At 37.1% G+C, this 24287-nt stretch overlaps 1 protein-coding gene across 1 annotated transcript in view; it reads right to left on the reverse strand.

Annotated features, from left to right (window-relative positions):
- Positions 1-2172: 2172 nt before the first annotated feature.
- Positions 2173-24287, reverse strand: part of LOC126162463 (sorting nexin-8-like) — a 137096-nt gene continuing 114981 nt past the window's right edge. Inside the window, exons 11-12 of the mRNA XM_049918992.1 lie at positions 13114-13302; positions 2173-7111 (exon numbers count right to left, since the gene is read on the reverse strand). Coding sequence (XP_049774949.1) covers positions 7004-7111; positions 13114-13302 — 297 coding nt within the window. The 3' untranslated portion in view covers positions 2173-7003. The remainder of the gene's footprint in view (positions 7112-13113; positions 13303-24287) is intronic.

Genomic DNA, 24287 nt, shown 5'->3' on the forward strand with positions numbered 1-24287 from the left:
AGGTGAACAGTGTAACCTACTTACTAGACCAGTAAATCTGTCAACTCACTTTTCTTTCATAAAAAACATCTCACAAAACCCTGTTTTTGAAGAAGTAAACATGAACTACAAGCAACTAAAGACTGCTTTAAGCACAAAGCTGAAATTATATCACACACAGCCGAGAGTGAGTATTAAAACTGAGCTACTGAAACATTAAATTATTTACTAACAAGCTGCACATCCACATCAGCAATAATTTGATCCAGGTTCTGACAGTTTGGCATGAACACATCATCACTCATCCCTGTAATTATTTAGTGTGGCTGCTGCTGATTATCCATCCAGTATATTGGTATAACAATTTACAATCCAGGAACACAGAAGGTAAAAAGGTAAATGTGTAATGAAAGATTTGTTAGGGAATGATTTTTCGTAAATAGCTCTTCAGTAAGAGCAATCAAAAACCAGTTTCTCTATAAGTAATAGGTACATGTTGCAGTATGGGGTGCAAAGGTGTAAGCTGTCTGTCCAAAGTTATTTTTTTAGGGTACTCAAGTATTATTCTCCGTTTTAACTGGTTACATTGTGAAAGTTGACTGGTACCAGCAGCAATTAAATTCGTAGTGGAAAATAATCAGTTTCAATCCTGAATCATCACTTTCTTATTATATAAAAACAGTTAAAAATATTTCAACTCTACTGAATAGTATTTGTATACAAGTTTACTTTCTTTCACTATACACACTAAAATTATAATTTCAAAGATAATATTTCAATAAACTTTATTCCAACAATGAATAAAATGCTATTTAAACTCTCAACAACAACTTTAAATTTGTACCATATACAATATATACAACTGGTCAAGTAAAATTAGAAATATGTTTTTGTAGTCCATCTCTTGAAACACTCAAAAGTCAAGACAGAGTGTTCAAACAAGTATTTTAAAGATATGTATGAAATATCAATTCATTTATGTTTTAATAATAGGGATTATTACATAGAAAACATAGGTTGCACAATTCCGATACAATGACACACACAATTCACACATTACATTTGGAGCAAAACTTGATTTACCAGATATTACAAAATGTTCACATCATGTTGCTTACAAACATCAGTCTTTCATTAGTAGATATAAATATTATGCTGCCTAATTTCAACTGAAATTAGTCCGCTGTACAAGATCAAACATGATTTCCACAGGAACTTTAATAACAAAATGTATGAATGAAGTGCAATGTGTACTAATTTACAACATTTAGGTTTGTAAGTGGAATGTTTGACATTTTACTTACTTACTTACGTTCTACAGTATAACTGATTGCCAACAAATTGTACAAACAATCTGTCTTCAAATTAGTGACTGAAAGCAACAACTGCTTGCTTTACAACAAATGCTTTCAGCAAAATGGGACAAAATAGTAGTTATCAGACCAGATAAACTAAATCTAAACTGAGATTAGAATTTAGCTCCCTTGTAATTCCATTAACAGTTTCTTTTACTTCAGTTACTGCTTTCAAACCAATATTTTATTTGCCTTAAGTTCTGGTACAATCAAATCCAACATTCTGGGACAAACTGATAATGACAGTGAAATGACAAGCGATGTAAAACACAAAGAAACCAAAATGTACTTATGAAAGCCATTACAATATAAATCATTTAAAAAATAATGATGTAGGAATGAAGTGAGGTGTAATGGTATATAGCTCTTTCTTTGTTAAGGACAAAGGGTAAAAAATTCAGTAAACATTTCAAGAATAATATAAAACTTATGAAGGTTAAATAATATATGCCAGTAAACAGTAGCTGCCAAAATTAAGACACAACTTCAACACGAGTTTAATGTACTGATGTACTGAATTTCTATCTGCCTTTTGTCCTCAGTGAATTACTTAACGGTTTGCAGTGACACTAAGGATTGATTTTAAAAAATAAACATATTCAGAAAATGGTTTGTTATCATCTGAAATGTATTCCATGAGAGTAGAACTGTGATGGATTGTTCACAATTTTATGGATATGATACCAAATTTCAAAACTTCTTTATTTTCATCTAAGTTTACTATTACCCTGGCAGTTATCTACACACCCCAAAGACAGACAGCATCAGCAAAGTGAAATGATTTTGCTTTTTCCATTAAATATCACTGCAACACCATCAATTTTCTCAGTTCAGACTGCACTGCACACTGAATTTACTTTCTACATGTAACTCCAATTTGTCAAGTTGTTAACAAATGTAATTACATAAATGTATGAGAGAGATTGAGTAAATACATGGTTAAAGAATACAAAAAAGACTAAGTCTATAAAAATCCTTTGAGTTCTACATATAATTTATAAATAAGCTTTCAGAAAACATACAAGAAAAGGACCTGAAGGAACTGTATTGTTTAGTTCCTGCAATGAAGGTATCTGAATAATTTTGGAGGGAACTATAAAGGCAATATGCTATATGATCAAAATATTAAAATATTTTCTGTATTTTTATCTAAAAAACTATAAATTAGAGATTTTCTTCCTAACTACAGGAACACCATTTTGTCTTGATGCACGTTTAGCCCAACCTTTTGTACATGGCTGTCCATTTTTTGGCACATTTCTTTCAACTCATGTTTCATTCACTTAGCAATACTATAACATCTGCATAAGTGAGACAACTGAAATTACCATCCATCTGTACTCCAGCCCGTTCCTGTCGCCTACATACTGTTATTACTTTATCTAAGACAACACTGAATGGAACACATGAGAGAGCATCCCATTGTCCGAGACCTGTGTCAATCTCTAATGTTTTTTACATGATCCCTCAGGAATGCCCTGCTGCCTCTTACCCATCCACACACAAGTTTGAACAATTCTTACCAGCTTCTCTGGTATTCCAAAGGCACACAGAGACTTGTGTAGGCTGTTCCTATGGGTGATGTTATGTGCACATTGAAAACTGACAAACAAACTATAGACACTTTTATCATATTACCTGTGATTCAAACAATTGCCTTAGGGTGAAAATGTGATCTATTGTTAATCGGTTTGGTCAAAAGCCAGCATCGTATTCCTGCATGTTCTTCTCTATGAATGGTTGTAATTTTCTGAAGATAATGATAGACATTATCTTGTAGGTTACATTCAGCAAGTTGATGCCTCTGTTATTACCACATTCCATTTTGCTTACTTTCTTCTATATCAAGCATATTATGGCCAATTTTCATTCTTCTCGCAATGACTCATTCTTCCATATCAATTGGATCAGTGCATTTATTTCTATGCGCAAGCTCAACCTCCGTCTTCGATTAATTCTCACACTGTTCTGATTGTTCCTTTCCTCCATAGTGTCTGCAGGTAGCACCTCGTATGGGTCTGGATGATTCAAGAGTTCTGTGGAGTATTCTCTCCATTTGGATGCATCATTTGTTTCAGATAAGGCCTGGTTCAGCCTGTCAATGATGTGAAATCGTGGAGGAGGAGATTAGTGTTTAATGTCCCATCGACAAAGAGGTCATTAGAGACGGAGCGCAAGCTCGGGTGAGGGAAGGATGGGGGAAGGAAATCGGCCGTGCCCTTTCAAAGGAACCATCCCAGCATTTGCCTGAAGCGATTTAGGGAAATCACGGAAAACCTAAATCAGGATGGCCGGAGACGGGATTGAACCGTCGTCCTCCCGAATGCGAGTCCAGTGTGCTAACCACTGCGCCACCGTGCTCGGTGATGTGAAATCACGCAACATGCACCATTATGCACAGATAATTCCCATAAGTGCTTCGAAGTGCTGTTGCATAATCTCAAGAATAATGTTTGGTCAGCAATGTCTTGTGTCTGCACAGTAACACGATTCTTTACCAAACTGTTAATGCTACCTTGTATGTCCAGAAACTGTTTAATCCATATGTAGATCAACTCACAGAAGATGAATAACTATATGGGTATTTTCAGTATGACAGAGCAACAGCACACACTGCCTTGACGACCTAGCCATGACTGCATGAAGTATTCAGCGAGGAGAAGACAATCAGCAGTGGCAGTGCAATCTCCTGGTCACCTCGAACACTCAATCTCTCTCACTGTGATTTTTATCTGTGGGCAAATTGAGGAGTCAGTTGCATGCAAATAATCCACACATGCTGGAGAAACTATAGAACAACATTTGAATTGCCACTACCTCTAGCCTTCAGACAGAGCTTTTACACATCTCACAGTTTGATAAACTGAGCACAGTGTCAACAGTGGCCATTTCCAGCACGTTCTGTGATTTAACCCACCCTGTACTATTTATTACCTTCACCCACACCCATCGATATCCAGCCGAATGCTCCAAAAAAATTTTATGCCCTGTGGCAATGTCAGTTCTATCTTCGACATTTAATAATAATTTTTTGCTTGCCATTGGAATTTCCTGTGTTACAATGCTTTACAGAAGTTTACAATGTGGTTCAATCCTGAATATGTTCATCAAATCAAATATGAACAAGAAATATGAATTGGCAGCTAACAGCTCCTTTTCATATGAATCCAAAGAATGATTTAAAAAAAGATGCTAAATGGGAAATATGCTCCATTCTCCCTTACAAATTGAAAACAGATGAAAGTAAAAAAGACACAAAGTAATGGTTACTGATGATAGAACAGAATCTGTGGCAATTCAGACACCAGACCACCGCTTTTTGCTCTGATGGTGATATACTCCGCCTCCCACAAGCTGCACATTTGGAAACACTGCAGTAATTTTCTAATAAACACCTTACAGTGGGTTCTACTCATTTTTGGCAGTATTTTTTTTTATGCTTAATACTATGAGGAAGAGAAACATACAGTTTTAGTCAAATTAAATGTATTTTCACACTTCAAGTTGTAACTCAGTCATTGTGCACTCCTATTAGGTGTGCAGAATTTTTGTGGATATGAGAACAATATATGTGCTGCCAAGCAAGCTTTGAGACAGTCTGTAAATTGGGTGTTAACAGGTAGTGCGTCAGCTGTGAAACGCAATGTTTTCATCTTTCACATATGCCCCCCACCTACCACAATTTCTTCCATCATTTGTCTTCATTAGTCAGTCCCTTTTCACACAGTACTTAGGTATATGTACTCTGATTTCAAGATCTCTTCCTTCCTGTCACTCCATTCCATGCTAAGCTGCATCAGATACCTTATCAAATCAACTTTCTCTTTTCCTTTGTGGTGCTAAATTTACTGGTTCTGCAGTAATGCCAGCTTAGTTAGAAAACAATGGATGTGTCATCCAAACATTCCAGTAACTTAAATTAGTCTTATACTGGTTTTTATATTTCAGTCCAATACAGCAGTGTTCCCTCTTTTACATTTGCAATGCAAAAGTAACAGTCAAAATACACTGCCAATTTCAGTCAGTGCAAGGTATTAAAATTTTTGTTTATTTTTCTTTTAGACATCATGATTAAACAGTAGTTTTGTCTGGCACTGGCTACCAAAGGACTACAACAGGAGCAGAATACTTACTGCTATCCAAAATATACACAAAAATACAAATCACAAAATCATGTTTATGCTATAGCTGCTCTTTGCAATACTTTATTATTTTTAATGAGTTCTTTTGACCTTAAGCCATTCTTAAATAGTACACGGAAAACCAGAACAAGACAAGCCACCTCTCAGGGAAAGGAAAAATTAGTGTAGTCAGGTGTTTTTCTTTCACGAAAATGATTTAAAAGTCAGTATTATACAGTTTTTAAGAGGGTTGGAACAAAGACTCTTACGGTTACTTGCAAGTCACCATTCATCTCCCAAGATATTAAAAATACTCCCCCTTCCCTCTCTAGAAACTACCAAATAGGTACCCTCGGCAGAAGGCACATAAATATTAGGAGTCGTGCAAGATGAAAGAAAATATGGTACTTGTGAGAACTTGCTTCTTGCAGTCAGAGGTTATAATCCCTGGCTCCAAACTGCAGACTACAAAGATACAATGGTAGATTTATAGCTACAATGTTTGTAACTTTGTTGTTAATTTAGTGTTTAAGGTGCTGTGCAGCTTTTTGAAGGCTGTGGTAGGGTTCTGCTTACAGTGTCCAGTATGTGATGTCTGGCTACTGTACATTATTTGTAAGAAGAATATTAAAAATGATGATGGATATGAGAGACTTTAATGTTCCACAGTAAATAGAATACAGACTGTTCTATGAACAACTGAAAATTTTTCTGAAGAAAACAGATAATTGAAAATGTTCAAATTTGTATACTGCATTAAATCAACGCTTTTGTTAAAAAGAAAGTACTGCTGACAGATGTGCAACTGATGCCTACTTTTTTGGTGTGGAAAGCTAAAGAATCTCTATCCATAATTTTAAAATGACTGAAGAACAGAATATTTGAAAACAATCTGCTCGAAGTTCAACAAAATTGTCTACTCTCGGGGTGTAAGTGTCCCTGAACTGGGGGTGGGGGAAGAGAAAGTTGCTAAAAAGGAAATCAAACCCATTTTCGAAATTGTATTTGACAGACTGGAAGTTTAATAAATCTAAAAGCAACAAGAGTTCAGTTTCATCTTACAAAAATGTTGCTGCTAATATTTATGTGACCTGTAACAATTTTGTATATACTACTTGAGAATGATATAAGACTGAGACTAGACATGACTCAATAATAATTTAGGACAGTGCAGCTATCTCATAACCATAGGTATATATCCAGTATCTCAACAGTCATCTGGTGAAAAAATAGTCTTTCCATAAATACAGTGCGACCGTGGTGCCAAAGTGAAAACATTGGGTTCTCCTTCTCTCTAAGCGCTGTCCCCTGCCCTCCCACACACACATAAGTACTAAAAGCTTCATACCCTTTAAAAAAAATTAACTGGTCCCTCAAAAAAAACTAAGTGTACATAATTTTGGGCTCTGAATTGCACTTAGCAACACATCAGAGTAACAAAGTATAACATAACAATGTTTCTGAATATACATAATATAGCTACAGAGCACTAATTGCATACTGAGTATCAGTGTAGGAAACATCCATCAAAGTGCTTACTGCAGAACACTAACTGTTGGTATTATTTGCAAGAGGGCTGTCACCATTTAAATGCTGACTGTTTTCTGGAAGACACTTCACTATAGTTGGCTGTATCAGTTCCCACACCTCAGCCAGCTGCAAATGAAGACAATGATGCAGTCTTGATAAATATATCTTGGCACACTGACTAAATGCTGATGGTAAAAATAATACCTGTTAGAGAGAGAAATGAACTACACAGTAAGCAAATTTACAAATTTTACGAAATGTATATAGCCAACACAAGAAGCTGATCTAAAACTTTTAAACGACATGGTATTTTTTCAAATCTAGTCCACAATAGTATGATTCCTAATTATAATACTTTTTGAACAATACACTTAACTCTTAACACATTAATGTGTGATACGAAACACTGTTGGTAAGTAATCTACTAATACAGTGTTAGTATGTAACTGAAACAAAGTTGTCACATCACCTGAAACATCAAACCAAGAAGCATAAACAAATAATAATAATAATAATAATAATAATAATAATAATAATAATTAGTAGTAGTAGTAGTAGTAGTAGTAGAAGAAGAAGAAGAAGAAGAAGAAGAGGAAGAGGAGGAGCAAGAGCAGGAACAGGGAAAGGGAAAGGAGAAAGGAGGAAATCATGACACACAGAGGTTTATTTACAAAGATGGCTAGACATTAATAGAACAGAGTAATAGGACTTTTGGAGTCAGTGTAAAATGAGGATTCAGTGATTATAAGGCAATTACAGCATCACTAAATATGACTGTAACTAAGAATACGAAGAAAGGTAGGAAGATCTTTTTGTTTAACAAAGGTGACAAGAAACAGTTTCAGATTACCTAATACTGAAAATTTCATATCCAGCACTGGCAATGTTGGGCATCAGTGGGAATAATTCAAGAACACTGTACAATATGCTTTAGACAGGTATGTGTCAAACGAAGTTATGAGGGATGGAAAAGACCAACTGTGGTTTAACAACCATGTTAGAAAGCTGTTACAAAAGCAAAGAGATTCACTGCAGATTTAAATGTAGCTGAAGCCTCACAAACAAAAATTAAATAATGCCAAATGTAGCACAAGTATGGCCTTGTGTGAAGCATTCAATAAATTCGAAAGTAAAATTCTATCAACCAACTTGACAGAAAATCCTTGGAAGTTCCGGTCTCATGTTAAATGAGTAAATGGATCAAAGCCACGTATCCAGATACTCTGTGGCCATAATAGCAATGAAATGGAGGATGAGACACAGAAGTCCAAAATATTAAATGTCTTTCCAAAATTGTATCGCTAAGGAAGACTGTATTGTAGTTCATCATTTAAATCATCACACGAATGTTACATCAAAATGTGTCCATGAGATACAAAAACAAATGAACAGAGTAAAGGCTACTGAGCCTCATGGGACATTGACTTGATTCTACATAGAGTACTTGAAAGAACTTGCCCCTCTTCTAGAGCCATATACCATAAGTCTCTGGAGGAGGCAAGTGTCCCTAATGATTAAAAAAAGCAGAAGAATAACTGAACAGTTGTGTCAAACTAAAGACCATTTCTCTGATGTTGGTCTGTTGTACAATTTTGGAATATGTTTTATGCTTGCATATTGTGACATTTTTTCTATAGGAATCAACATGGGTTCCAAAAACAATGATTGTGTGAAACCCAAATTGCTCTCTTTGCCCATGACACCCAGAAAATAGCAGATATAGTCACAAAGGTAGTTCCATGTTCCCTGACTTGTGGAAGGCGTTCGATACAGTTCTGCCCCACTACCTAATGAACAAAATACAAACATATGGAATATCAGAGCAACAGTGCGACTGGATTGAACAGTTTCTTGCGAACAGAACATACCACTTTATTCTCAATGGAGAGAAGTCTTCAGGTGTAAAAGTAAATTGGTCATGCGCCAAGGGAGTGTTATAGGACCATTATATATAAAAAAACATATTGGATAGTGTCAGAATTTGCTTGAGGCTTTTTGTGGATGATGCATTTATATATAAAGACATTGCGACATTAGAAAATTGTATCAAAATGCAGGAAGACCTGAAGAGGATCAACATTTGGTGCAGGGAGTGGCAATTGACCCTCAACATAAAAAACTAAAAAATGTGAATACATAAGCCAAAAGACGCTTTATTCTTATTTTCAAAAAATGTCAAGGAGTAAGCGTACAGACTGATTTGAAGTGGAATGACCACCTACAATTAATCAGGAGTAAGGCAGATGCCAGACTAAGATTCATTGGAAGAATCCTCAAGAATTGTAATCAATCAACAAAGGAGGCATCTCTCAACACATTCATTCAATCAATACTTTAGTACTGTTCATCAGTCTGGGATCCATAATGGAAAGGAATGATAGAGGAGATTCAAAGAAGAGCAGCATTATTTGTTACAGGTTCATCTAGCAGCTGCAAAAGTTTCACCAAGATGCTCTGCCAACTCCATGTAAGATGCTGCAACAGAGGCGTTTTGCATCATGTTGTGATTTACTGTCAATGTTCCAAGAGCATACATTCCGATAAGAATTAACTAATAGATTCTTTCCTCTTACGAATATCTTGCAAAAAGTCATGAGGATAAAATCAGAGAGATTTGTGCTCACATGGAGGCTTGCCTGCAGTCATTCTTCCTGTCAACCATTCGTGACTAGAACAGGGAAAAGGGGAAGCGACACTGGTTCACAAAATAACCTCTTCCAGGCACAGTGCACTGGTGGAATACACAACCAACAATGCATTACAGCCAAACATGGAAATTCCTCCCAATATCAACAACACAAAATTTGTGCAGTACTCATGAACAAACAGCATGGAAAAAAATTATAAACTCAAGTACAAACACAGTGTAGAGGGAAAAAAAAAACAGTTACAGACAGAGTAATCACTTAACTGTGACCAGTAAATCTGGCCACACAGTAGCAATGTACTGTTTATGATAAAGCATCGAACAACAAAATAGCACATAGTAATAAGTTAACTAAACAGTTTCTCATTTTGCCTGTAGTTTCTGTTCACAGTGGATGTTTAAACTGAAAATCCCAACTCATGTGATACATTTTCTGTAACAGAGTTTTCACTGGCAAAAAATCTCAAAGCTGTTGATATTCAATGCAAAATTTGTTATATGTATGTACCAAATGCACTGAATCAAGGTGATGTCGTTCAATGGTGTCATCTGTATGCGACTGGAAAGACACATTTATGACGACAGAAGTGACCACCTTTTTGTAGTCAGCAACAATCCAGTATGGGAAACTCACAAAACATGCACGAAAACTGTTGCTTTACAACATATCAACTGTAGGATAATTTTCTGAAAATTTACTGCAGTGTTTCACATGAGATCATGATGAAACAGAGTAATCCAAGTTCCCGACTCCCTCTTTTCTGAGAACCACAAAACTCAGCAGATGCTAATTTCTGGACTTACTTTTTCATTAAATTGCACGAGGAAAATTTCTACTGAACAAGATCATGACTTCATTAGTGGTGACAAAACAGCATTAAAAAAAAGTGTGCAAAATAAACTCTGTCTACCATCTAAGTTATAACATTCATTTTTGGGATGCTCAACGAATCCCCCTTATGGATACCCCATTAAATCAATTTGTTGAGGGTCTCAGATCACAAACAGCTTGTAACAGCAAACTTTAAAATATAGACAACTGAAAGTATGCATACTTCAAAAATTAACTGCAAACAGCTGCTGTGTGTTTCCCTTTGCTGTAACTCACCCACTTTTTCTCTCTTCTGTGGTTTTAAAATTTTCAAATTTATGATCTGACAAACTACAGTAAACTGACAAAATGAACCAATTATGACTGTAGAACTGTTGCCTATGAGTAGATATATTCTCTGTAACTATATGGGTTCGAGTTTAATTTTTCACACATTTTTAAAACAAATATAATAATAATTTCTCCAGTACTCATCTATTGCAGCATATTTTTATACTGAAATGTAATATAAATTCAGAATTACAACTTACCTGCTCGAACTGAACTGTCCATCTGAATGTTGCAGGATAAAAGATTTAGATGCATAATTATAACTTTGAGAAATAAATGACAATATGTAAGACAGTAATAAAAGTATTTTTGCAATTCATGTACATTCCAAATATAAACAGCTGACTTTTTAATAATGAAGTAAAAATGGTAATTTAAAGATTTCACACAATGAACATAGTCTTTCACTTCAAATGAGAGATACCTATGACAAAATTAACATGAGGCAGGCCATAAATGTGTTTTCAGATGCATTGTTTAAGTGGGAAAAAATACCAGGTATTACAAAATGAATGTCGTGGTCTTAAGGCTTTGTAGCATTTATTACTTCAAACTTACTATTATAAATAATACGTCAAATGAAAGAACAACTCAAAACAATTTTTCTTGCTAGTGTTTAACATGAGCATCACTCATCGCACAGCACACATTGAGTCAGTAGGTGAGATCTTCCCAATAAGTGATCAGTGGGCAATTGCTGCTTCAGTCCTGCTTCTTACGTTGGGTAGATCATCTGGTAGCAGGGGCATGTACACGATCCTTTATGAAACCCCAAAGGTAAAAATCACATGACATCGGATCAGCTGAACATGGAGACCATGCGAAACAGGCTCTTCTCTGGACCCTTGCAGCCAATCCAGCAGTTGGGTGCAATGTCGTGTTGTGTACCATTTCTGCTGCCAAATAAAATTCTGTGATTCATTCTTCCAATTGAAGAAAGAGCCATAGTTCTATGACATCAAGATGAGGAACGCCAGTTACAGTTCTTTGTCAAGAAAGAAAGACCCATAAACTTTCTGCTGGGATATGGGGGCAAAAAATAAATAAATAAATAAATAAGTAAATAAAATAAAAAAAATGGAAAAAAAATTCAATTTAGGGGAGTTTCACTGCAACTGTGCAACTGTACCATCTTGTGGTGATTTGTTGATCTCTGTCAAGCAGCAATATTTCACTTACAAAGATGGCACATAAACCATAGTCTGTAGGCTTTAGAGTTTGCAAAATGTATACAATCAAAACTATTTGAATTGCTCTTTCATTTGATGTATTATTTATAATTACAAGTTGAATTTAATTAAGTGGTACAAAGCCTTAAACTCCAATATTCATTTTGAAAGACTCAGTATTTATATATCGTTCTTTCAACACAGATTATGTTTCCACTGATATTTCAAACCATGAGTAAATATAATGATTATTAAATAAGCTTAATAATATTATATGCACAACAGAAAAAGTGAAATGAAACATCATTTCATCTGACTTTAATTTACACCCAGTAAATGCCTTAAACAACAGCTGTATATTTTACCTAGAAAAACATGCAGCTGATTTTAGTCCAAATATAGCACAGCTATTGATATAGCATAGCTAGTTAGAAATATAACTGTTTTGGAGTCCCAGGTGAAAGAGCTGAAGTGCACTGACACGACTTCCCATATGTAAATCTTGAAAGGTTACTCCAAATTGGATTAAGACATGCTTATCTAAACATTGAAATAGTTATGAAGATATTTATGACAAGAAAGTGAATGCAGCTTTCTGTCAATGTCGTTCCAGAGAAATGAGGATGATAAAAAACTACTACTTAAGGTCAAGCATGGCTGAAAGCAGAAACTCAAAATTAGCTATCTTGACAGTACAATACAGCACAGTTCAATGACACAATAAATGAGTTTCTTTCACTCAAAGCATGTAAATGTAAAGTATAATTACAATATGAATATAATTCATGGAAGGGATGTTTTCTCAAGTAAGATACTTTTATTTTTGATTAATTATTCACACATTATTAATAGTTTACAAGGAACATTCAAAACCTGTTCTTTATTGTCCTTCATACTAAAGCCAATGAACAGCTGCTACATACAATAAGACACAGATTTATTTACTTTAATTATTATTCTTTTTACAAATTTAACACAATTTTTAATTTTTTACTACACATACACTGGAAATAAAAACATAAAGGTATGGTTATATCCCAGGTAATTATCAAGGAAGAGGATGCATTTTCTGTATTGCAGCTCTGAAAAGAAATAATATGTTACAGTCCCATGTTTGGTGACTAAGATGTAGGAATAGTGTCAGACTAACCTCGGAATGGCCGCGAATCTGGACAGATACAAGTGTGCTCAGAACACAGGCAAGTATTTCAATATGTGCATGGACTAGTTGGGTCTCCATATGTAGACAATGAAGAGAGAAAGCATTGCGTAACTCCACATTAGCTATTACTGATTCCTGTTCCATCATACGAGCTTCCAGTTGCTCCACACTCTCTGCCTGCATAACATAAAAAGGACACCAATTATTCTAACTTCAGTTTGATTCTCACATTTAAAGCTTTTATACCTTCCAACAAATGAAAACTGAATTTTCTTTTTAATTCATTATAGCAACACATTGCTTGACATCCTCTAAGAATTTCAAACAACAAATACTGCAGTTTTGCAACTGTAAACCAAAAGCAAAAGACTATCCACAAAACTTACTTTCTTTTCTTTCTTTATTAAGACTTCATTGGTTATCAACTCACCATGTTAAAGGAAACAGTATAATAAATTTGCTCACTACCACCTTCCACCATAATGTTTATTGCCTTGTGTGCTATGAGGATACTGATTAAGTTAATTCTATGACCCCTAAGGACATGGCAGTTGTGTGGGTGCCAAACTAAATGGTCATGAAATATTCTGTTCCACTGTCAGAGGGAAGTTTCTTTTCATTCACAGTAAACTGAAAAGGATTTGTGACTGATGAATTACAACAGTAAAGTAATATCACTCTAAAGTGAAACTTTCTGAGGTTTTGCTAGAATGATTCACATTGAGAGGCTACACATATTCGGAACAGCATAATTGAGAAATATGTATACATAATTATGTGCGCTGGAAAGTTTATTAAACTTGGATGGAGGCTTCAGTATAAACAAGACTTAAGACCTAATACTCAGTTTGTTAATATCTAGTCACCTGAAACATCGGAGTCTAGATCACCCAGGAAACAGTTTATGTAACTGCTGTCAGGATGCAAAGAATTCAGCAGGTAGCTGGTCAGTAACCATTGGACTGATGTAAATAGCAGTGTGCAATAAGGCAAAGTCTGGATGGAATCAAAACACATGGAAACACATTTAGGACTTTCATACAAAGTGCACAATGAAGATTTAGGGTGGTTATAATTAAACTTTCCCTATTTAACACTTTATAACACAGAAACTAATTACCGTATGAGTACCAAACTTGATATCATTAATGTTCAGAGTATGGGGTGCATGATTTCCATGTGTGACAGCACCACCATCCAGTTCCAACTCTGGCTACCAGGTGTCATGATCAGTCATACTCTCAGATCAGTCACAGCTAGAAGAGTCGCAGTGCATTTGTTTACATGTCAGCATGAGCTTGGATAAAAGGAACAGAGCATTATTGATGAAGCTCAATTATCAAAACAACAGTGATGCTGCAGATGCACTTCAAGAATATCGCCGGCTGAAAGGATTACGGAAGGGTCCTCTTTCTCCACCTGTTTTGAGTATGATGAAAGCACAAATCAACTGGAGAACTGGGCAATTCCTCTGGGAAGAGGCCAAAAGCTGACAGGTTGCACCACAGGTGGTTGATGAAATCGCTGTTGCTATGGCAGACAATACTGCGCACAATTCCCGATTGTCAGGCAGTGCATGTACTGTGTTATGACAGTTGAAAAGCCTGTGGTTCAATGTACAGAAGGTATTTTGAACCATTCTCAAATGGTATTCATACAAGATCCATATCATACAGCAGCTTGCAGCACAGGATGCGCAATGACATGCTGACTTCACTCTCCACTTTCTCGCAAGGATTGAAGTCGACAAGGACGGGCCATGGACCATCCTATCTCTGATGGGTGAGGTGAACACACAGAATTGCCAAGTGTGGGGACCTGCACCACCTGCAGTCACTGTGTATCAAGTTCCTTTGTATGGTGAACATGTCACCGTATGCTGTGGCTTCAGAGCTGTGTTCATCATTGGCCATTCTTTTTTGAACAGGTTGGCACTCAAGGACCAAAGACATGCAGTGTCACTGGAGATCATTACAGTGATATGCTTCGCCAGCAAGTCATATCCATCCTACAGGAGAAAGACACATTGATCTCTACAGTTTTCCTGCGAGATGGAGCCCACTGTACATCACTCACGAAGTTCTTCTGCTTCTCCGAAACACATTTGGTTATGTGGCTACCTGAAGGACAGGGTTTGCCAGGGGAACATTCACACGTGCTGATCTGAAGTGCAGCGTATCAAAAGAGGTAGCCAGCATACCCATGGACATGTTTTGTTCTGTTGAGCAGAATGCAATCCTGCACTTTCAGGCTTCTGGACACTGATGGGTGCCATATTGAGCCCCTTCTGTAGCAGTAATGGTACCGGTATGTATTGGCATGATGTATCACAGCAGCACATTAAGTGTTTCAATTGAATTGATTCTGTACTATTACTCTTCCACATGTCCTTGATATTAATGCTACCAAGTTTGGTGCTTATACGGCAATTATTTTCCGTGTTATAACATGTTAAATAGGGAATGTTTAATAATAACCATCTGGTAAATAGACAATTCATAGTACCATATCTGCTTCAACTGTTCCATTTCAGTGTATTGCAAGTATTGTAACTTAAACAACTCCGGACAAATTGCAAATACACTAATCCTAGCTTTGTGAGCTGTATTTATCTGAATACACATGACACAGGACAATGATGCACTCTATAGTGAAAGTGAGTTCTTTAAATTCTCCCATTAGATTTCTGTGATACATATGGCGCCTTGGACAGAACATACGGTAATTATAATTTTTTTCTTTTTTTACACTCTCTTATTCCAAACATTAACAACTATTCCAGTTTCTTCCCCAGTATGCCAAGAAACTATCATGTACTGCTTTACAAATGAAATGTAATCTGTCAGTGGCTTTAAACCTGTCAAAATCTGGTTTCATTCTCTTTTGCACATCCAGCAATGTTACCACTAAGTACTTTGTAGAGTATATCCAGTTAATGTGGTCAGCGGCTGCTGTGTTATTATCTGTAGTGGAATGAAAAAAATTTTACATTTCTAAACTCCCAGAAAAATCCAAGTTTTTATGTCAAGCTGCCAATTTATTGCACATTTAATAAGACATATCACTTGGGTAACAGAAGAAATATTGAATTTAACTGATGAAAGGAGAAAATATAAAAAGGCAGTAAATAAAGCAGGCAAAAAGGAATACAAACGTCTCAAAAATGAGATCTACAGGAAGCGCAAAATAGCTAAGCAGGGATGGCTAGAGGACAAATGTAAGGATGTAGAGGCTTATCTCCCTAGGGGTAAGATAGATACTGCCTACAGGAAAATTAAAGAGACATTTGGAGAAAAGAGAACCACTTGTATGAATATCAAGAGCTCAGATGGAAACCCAGTTCTAAACAAAGAAGGGAAAGCAGAAAGGTGGAAGGAGTATATAGAGGGTCTACACAAGGGCGATGTTCTTGAGGACAATATTATGGAAATGGAAGAGGATGTAGATAAAGATGAAATGGGAGATACGATACTGCATGAAGAGTTTGACAGAGCATTGAAAGACCTGAGTCGAAACAAGGTATCAGGAATAGACAACATTCCATTAGAACTACTGACAGTCTTGGGAGAGCCAGTCCTACAAAATTCTACCATCTGGTAAGCAAGGTATATGAGACAGGCGAAATACCCTCAGACTTCAAGAAGAATATAATCATTCCAATCCCAAAGAAATCAGGTGTTGACAGATGTGAAAATTACTGAACTATCAGTTTAATCAGTCATGGCTGCAAAATACTAATGCAAATTCTTTACAGACGAATGGAAAAACTAGTAGAAGCCAACCTTGGGGAAGATAAGTTTGGATTCCGTAGAAATATTGGAACACGTGAGGCAATACTGACCCTACGACTTACCTTAGAAGCTAGATTAAGAAAAGGCAAACCTACGTTTCTAGCATTTGTAGACTTAGAGAAAGCTTTCGAAAATGTTGACTGGAATACTCTCTTTCACATTCTCAAGGTGGCAGAGGTAAAATACAGGGAGCGAAAAGCTATTTACAATTTGTACAGAAACCAGATGGCAGATGTAAGAGTGGAGGGGCATGAAAGGGAAGCAGTGGTTGGGAAGGGAGTGAGACAGGGTTGTAGCCTCTCTCCAATGTTATTCAATCTGTATATTGAGCAAGCAGTAAAGGAAACAAAAGAAAAATTCGGAGTAGGTATTAAAATCCATGGAGAAGAAATAAAAACTTTGAGGTTTGCCAATGACATTTTAATTCTGTCAGAGACAGCAAAGGACTTGGAAGAGCAGTTGAACGGAATGAACAGTGTCTTGAAAGGAGGATATAAGATGAACATCAACAAAAGCAAAACGAAGATAATGGAATGTAGTCAAATTAAGTCGGGTGATGCTGAGGAAATTATATTAAGAAAAGAGTCACTTAAAGTAGTAAAAGAGTTTTGCTATTTGGGGAGCAAAATAATTGATGATGGTCGAAGTAGAGAGGATATAAAATGTAGACTGGCAATGGCAAGGAAAACGTTTCTGAAGAAGAGAAATTTGTTAACATCGAGTATAGATTTAAGTGTCAGGAAGTCGTTTCTAAAAGTATTTGTATGGAAGTGAAACATGGACGATAAATAGTTTGGACAAGAAGAGAATAGAAGCTTTTGAAATGTGGTGCTACAGAAGAATGCTGAAGATTAGATGGGTACATCACATAACTAATGAGGACGTACTGAATAGGATTGGGGAGAAGAGAAGTTTGTGGCACAACTTGACTAGAAAAAGGGATCGGTTGGTAGGACATGTTCTGAGGCATCAAGGGATCAGCAAATTAGCTTTGGAGGGCAGCGTGGAGGGTAAAAATCGTAGAGATAGACCAAGAGATGAATACACTAAGCAGTTTCAGAAGGATGTAGGTTGCAGTAGGTACTGAGAAATGAAGAAGCTTGCACAGGGTAGAGTAGCATGGAGAGCTGCATCAAACCAGTCTCAGGACTGAAGACCACCACAACAACAACAACAACAACAACAACAACAACAACAACAACGCCACTTTAGATAACACATTGCTTCTTATTGATATGATTATACCACTATTAAAAAGAAAAGACATAGCATCAACTATACAATTGGTTTCCACAGTGTAACTAGGTATGGTTCTAGTGGATGTAGTACACTTGTGCCTTCATCCAATTTTTCAACTGTCTCATACAGCCATTTACAAGGGGACCTAGGGTTTAACATAGACTCCAAACCAAAGTGCTACACATATGCAAATAATTGGTGAAGGTGAAACAAGTAATAAAAAGCAGAAAAAAATCCAAAACCAACTGAGAACTGAAAAATAGTTCTTTTGATTTGTATTCTGACACTTATCCTCAGAGCCATATCCTAATAAAATGTGCCAAGATATTACACATTAACACAAACTATAGTAGTCCTATAAATTCTCATTCTTCTTCTTCTTCCTCCTCCTCCTCCTCCTCCTCCTCCTCCTGGCTCTACAGCCCTCGACAGGCCCTGGCCTACACTAGGACATCACTCTATTTGTCCCTGTCCAGTGTCTTGTGTCTCCCTTGCTTGACATCAATAATATTTAGGTCATCTTGTACGTCATGCAAGTATCGAAGTCTGATTCTTCATCCCACTGGATTTTGTAGCAGTGCTATTTTTGTTGGGTTCGCTTGTTCTGCTGAGTCACTGTCTATGGTTCCTGAGCCATATGTTAATACTTGATGTGTTAAGTTTATTGCATCTGACATTTTGTTCTCCTGGACAGATTTCTGGACTTCAGTTGTGGAGCCAGCCAATAATGGCACGTATTAGTTAAGTAGATGTGTTGCGTTATTGTACTTCCTTTTTGTAAACTACTTTATATTAATTCAAAATAGCTGTTGCACTTGTGTGATTAAATGATGATGGGATTTCCATGGTACAAAAGTTCTCCTTCCAGATCTCTTAGCAGAGACTACTCAGGACTTCATCATCAGGAGAAACAAATCTGGCGTTCTACGGATCGGAGCATAGAATGTCAGATGCCTTAATTGGGTAGGTAGGTTAGAAAATTTTAAATGGGAAATGGATAGGTTAAAGTTGGATGTAGTGGCATTAATTAAATTTGGTGGCAGGAGGTACACAACTTCTGGTCAGATGAATACAAGCTTATAAATACAATATCAATTTAGGGTAATGCAGGAGCAGGTTTAATAACGAGTAAGAAAATATGAACGCAAGTAAGCTACTATGAACATTATATTGAATGCATTATCATAGTAAAGACAGACACTAAAAGTAGTACAAGTTTATACGCCAACTATTTCCGCAGATGAAGAGAGCAACTGAAGTTATGTATGATGAGCTAACAGATATTATTCATGTAATTAAGGGAGATGAAAATTTAATTGTGCTGGGGAACGAATTCAATAGCTGGAAAATGAAGAGCAAAGTACAGCATTTGTTGCATAGCTGTACATCAATCATATAGCAATTACGAGCAACGTGGGATTCATGCTTTCATCTTGGGATATGCAAAAGTATCACATTTCATCAACTTGAAGCGTCAACTTCGTTTTGCAATTTCTTGGGACGTAATTGATGTATTGCGATGCAAAAAAACACCATTCTTTTCTTGATTTTTCATGTTATTGATTGTGTAACAAATAAAATGAGGTGCCCATAAAAAAAAAAGTTTGTGCTGAAAATAATGTTTGCTTAAGTATTAGAATGTCTTTAGAGCCCCTGCTCTATGAGACCTGATATGCTGAAAAAATGAAAGGCTGTTGAGGGTTTCAGAGGGAATAAGGATTTAAATGCATAATTCACTACGGGAAACACAGATGCCAACTACAGGAAAATCAAAGAGGTTTTTCAGGAAAACAAGAGCAGCTGTATGAATATAAAGAGCTCAGATGAAGAACCTGTCCTAAGCAAAGAAGGGAAAACAGGAAGGTGGCAGGAGTATACAGACGGTCTACACAAGGGAGATGAACTTGAAAGTAATATTATTGAAACAAAAGAGGATGTAGATGAGATGGGAGATATGATACTGCATGAAGAACTTGACAGTGCACTGGAAGACTTAAGTCAAAACGATGCCCTTGAGTAGCCACTCACCCTACTGTGAGGGCGGATCCACCGTGTCGGGTGCACTAGAAGTGCCTCAGAAACAGAGCCCATAGGCTAAACAAGTGATCAGAACTACTGATAGCCTTGGGAGATCCAGCCATGACAAAACTCTTCCATCTGGTGAACAAGATGAGATAAGTGCAATGCCTTCAGACTTCAATAAGGATGTAATAATTCCAATCACAAAGAAAGAAGGTGCTGATGTGTGAATATTATTGAACTATCAATTTAATAAGTCATGGTTGCAAAATACTGACACACATTATTTATGGAAGAATGGAAAAACTGGTAGAAGCTGACCAAGGGGAAGATCAGTTTGGATTCTGGAGAAATGCAGGAACATGCATGGCAATACTGACCCTACAATTTCCCTAGAAGATACGTTAAGGAACAACAAATCTACATTTCCAGTATTTGTAGACTTAGAAAGTTTTTGATGGTGTTGACTGAAATATTCTCCTTGAAATTCTGAAGATAGCAGGACTAAAATGTAGGGCTCAAAAGGCTACTTACAACTTGTACAGAAAGTAGATGGCAGTTATGAGTAACAGGGTGTGAAAGGAAAGCATTAGTTGAAAAGGGAATGAGACAGGGTTGTAGGCTAACACTAACATTATTCAATTTGTACAATGAGCAAGTAGTAGTAGTAAAGAAAACCAAAGAAAAATTTGGAGTAGGAATTAAAGTTCATGGAGAAGAAATAAAATCCTTGAGGATTGCCCATGACAATGTAATTCTATCGGAAACAGCCAAAGACATGGAAGAGCAGTTAAATGGAATGGATGATGTCTTGAAATGAGGATATAAGATGAACATCAGCATAAGCAAAACAAGGGTAATGGAATGTAGTCAAATCAGGTGATACTGAGGCATTTAGATTAGGAAACTAAACACTAAAAGTAGTAAATGAGTTTTACTATTTGGGTAGCAAAATAAATGATGATGACCAAAGTAGAGAGGGCATCAAATGTAGACTGGCAGTGGCAAGAAAAGTGTTTCTGAAGGTATTTGTCTTGAGTGTAGCTATGTATGGAAGTGAAAGTTGGACAATAAACACATTAAACAAGGACAGAACAGAGGCATTTGGAATGTAGTACTACAGAAGAATGCTGAAGATCAGATGGGTAGATCACAAAACTAATGAGGATTTAATAAATATAAATAGAGAGAAAAGAAATTCATGGCACAACTTGACCAGAAGAAGGGATAGGTTGATAAGAAACATTCAGAGACATCAAAAGGGATCACCAATTTAATGTGGAGGGAAGTGTGGGGAGTAAGGAGGATACAAGATGACATAGATAAAATTTCTAGATGGTGTGATGAATAGCAGCTAGCTCTACATGTAGAAAAATGTAAGTTAATGTGGAAAAGCAGGAAAAACAAAAACCTTTAATTTTTGGATACAGCTCGACACAGTCATGTTGATTAAATATCTAAATATAAAGTTTCAGAACATTATGAAATGGAACAAGCATGGGTGGACGAGGAAGTTGGTTGGTTGGTTGGTTGGTTGGTTGGTTGGTTGGTTGGTTTGGGGAAGGAGACCAGACAGCGTGGCCATCGGTCTCATCGGATTAGGGAAGGACTGGGAAGGAAGTTGGCCGTGCTCTTTCAGAGGAACCATCCTGGCATTTGCCTGGAGCGATTTAGGGAAATCACGGAAAACCTAAATCAGGATGGCCGGACGCGGGATTGAACCGTCGTCCTCCCGAATGCGAGTCCAGTGTCTAACCACTGCGCTGCCCCGCTTGGTGGACGAGGAAGGCAAATGGTCGATTTCAGTTTATTGAGAGGATTCTTGTAAGTGCGGTTCATCTGTAAAAAAGACTGCATACAGCACACTACTGCAACCTATTCTACAGTGCTGCTTGTGTATTTTGGACCCACTCCAGGTTGGATTAAAGCAAGGCAAAGCAATTAAGAGACAGACTGCTAGATTTGTTGGCGATAGGTTTGAAAAACATTGAAGTATTACGGAGATGCTTCAGGAACTCCGAAAAGTATCCCTAGAGGGAAGGTGATGTTCTTTTTGAGGAATAGTATTGACAAAATTTAGAGAACCAGCATCTGAAGCTGACTGCAGAATGATACTACTGCCACTAGGATCTATTTTGCCTAACAACCATGAAGATAAGATCTGAGAAATTAGGGCTCTTATGGGGGTATATAGCCAGTCATTTTTCCTCACACTATTTGTGGGTGGAACAGGAAAGGAAATGGTGGTACATGGTACCCTCTGCCATGCAGCATACAGTGGCTTGCGAAGTATGTATGCACATGTAGATGTAGATATAAAAATCATTGGGGGAACAAAGAAATGAATAGTAAACAGATTCAGAAGGCTACAGGTTGCAATAGTTATTCAGACATGAAGAGGCTTATACAGGAGAGAGTAGTGTGGACAACTGCATCAAACCAGTCTTCAGACAGAGTTTATCACTGACAGAAGAGATATACTGACCTCAAAATGTCAGTGCCTGCATTTTGTAGGAAGACACCATGTAGCTTGACAGTATATGGGTTAATTCGTGTCACAAGTTGACTAAGGGTTGGATGGACCACAAAGCTGATGGTACAAAAAAAGCAATGATAGGAAACATTGGCAGGATAATCATCCTTCAAGTTAGCTTGGCTTATGGATTCATTCCAAACCATTTACTGCCATTTTGTCCCAGAAAGTAAACAATCATAAATAAAATAATGGCACAGTTTCCACAGAATGACTTTTTAAATCTTTTGTTCCGAGATATTCTCCAGAATTCAACAATAGTAACAGACAATGCAACCATACCATGTGGCTGTGTTAGATGAAGCTCTGACAATGGAATAGTGGGAAAGTGCACCCCCCTCACTCCTATGTTTACTGCCCCCCACCCCCACCCCATGCACCTGCCCACCATAAGTATATATTTAATGGCAGAAAACTGAACCATGTACAAGTAATCCAGAGGTAATACAATCTGTAGTGCTGGTACAAGCTAAAATGCACACACTATCAGGTCAATGAAGAGGTTAGCACAATTAGACTTGCTTTATGCTAATTCAATTCAACTCACATGGCAAGAAACAATACGAAGTTTATTCTCAGTAATGCAAAAATTCTGACAAAAGAAGCTATAGTGAACGTCACCCCAAAGACTGGTCTCAAGTCATGAACCATGCCAAGAAGGCAGATAATAAAATATGGATCCATGAAGGATTTCTGGAAGAGGACATCAAACAGCTGTCAGCTCTAGCATCAGTTGTGAGGATGAGGACGACGACAGCCGTAGTTCTTCCCTTAGAGTTGCACCAATTTCTCCATAACTGTGAGTACTCATAAAATATCTATTGACGTAAGTGACCTGTTTGGTATTGTCATTTGTTTATTACTCAACAGTCCACAGCAACTCCCTGGGCTACCACACCTCTTCGCAGGAGCACAAACTGCCACTGCTACTGCCTCCATTGGCAGCTGCAGATACAACCAGTCTGCTCTCCGTGCCACAATCATGGGACACCCAAGGCAGCAGCTAAGGGACTCACCACAGCATGCCACAAAGGCTTGGTGATTCCCATAGGATGCTAATCTCAGGACTAAGCCACCAGAGAGCTCTACCCAGCGTGCAAATCCGCCGTGCATGTTACTCGCACCAGCACCTACCTAGCAGTACCATTACCTGGCTGAATTATGGCAGTCTACTTATACTGACGTTGCAAGCTGCTCAAGCCCTTCTTCACTGGCAGTGTACCACCTACCTAATATCTTTGCATACATACCTACTCATGCTACTGTTATGGATTACTGTGTAGATTTTGTCCTTGGAACTGTACATTAAACCTTTGAAAATTTGTAGTGTACTTTTTGCTGTGGTTTATATCTGTTGACTGTTGTGTAGTTCTTTTAATCATGTTGCATGTAACAACATAAGTGGCAGCAATAGTGGCTGAACCTAATGCTATGCTGTTTCACCATGGACCCAGCTCAGCATCAGCCACAATCACATTTGTCCATAGAGGTTATGTTTTAACAATTCTCGTAGCACCAATTGGGACGACAGGAGTGTCAGGAGGCTCTCTTGACCAAATTAGTATCAAATAAGATGGCAA

Source organism: Schistocerca cancellata, chromosome 2 (assembly GCF_023864275.1).
Source record: "Schistocerca cancellata isolate TAMUIC-IGC-003103 chromosome 2, iqSchCanc2.1, whole genome shotgun sequence".
In the NCBI taxonomy this organism is placed as follows: domain Eukaryota; kingdom Metazoa; phylum Arthropoda; class Insecta; order Orthoptera; family Acrididae; genus Schistocerca; species Schistocerca cancellata.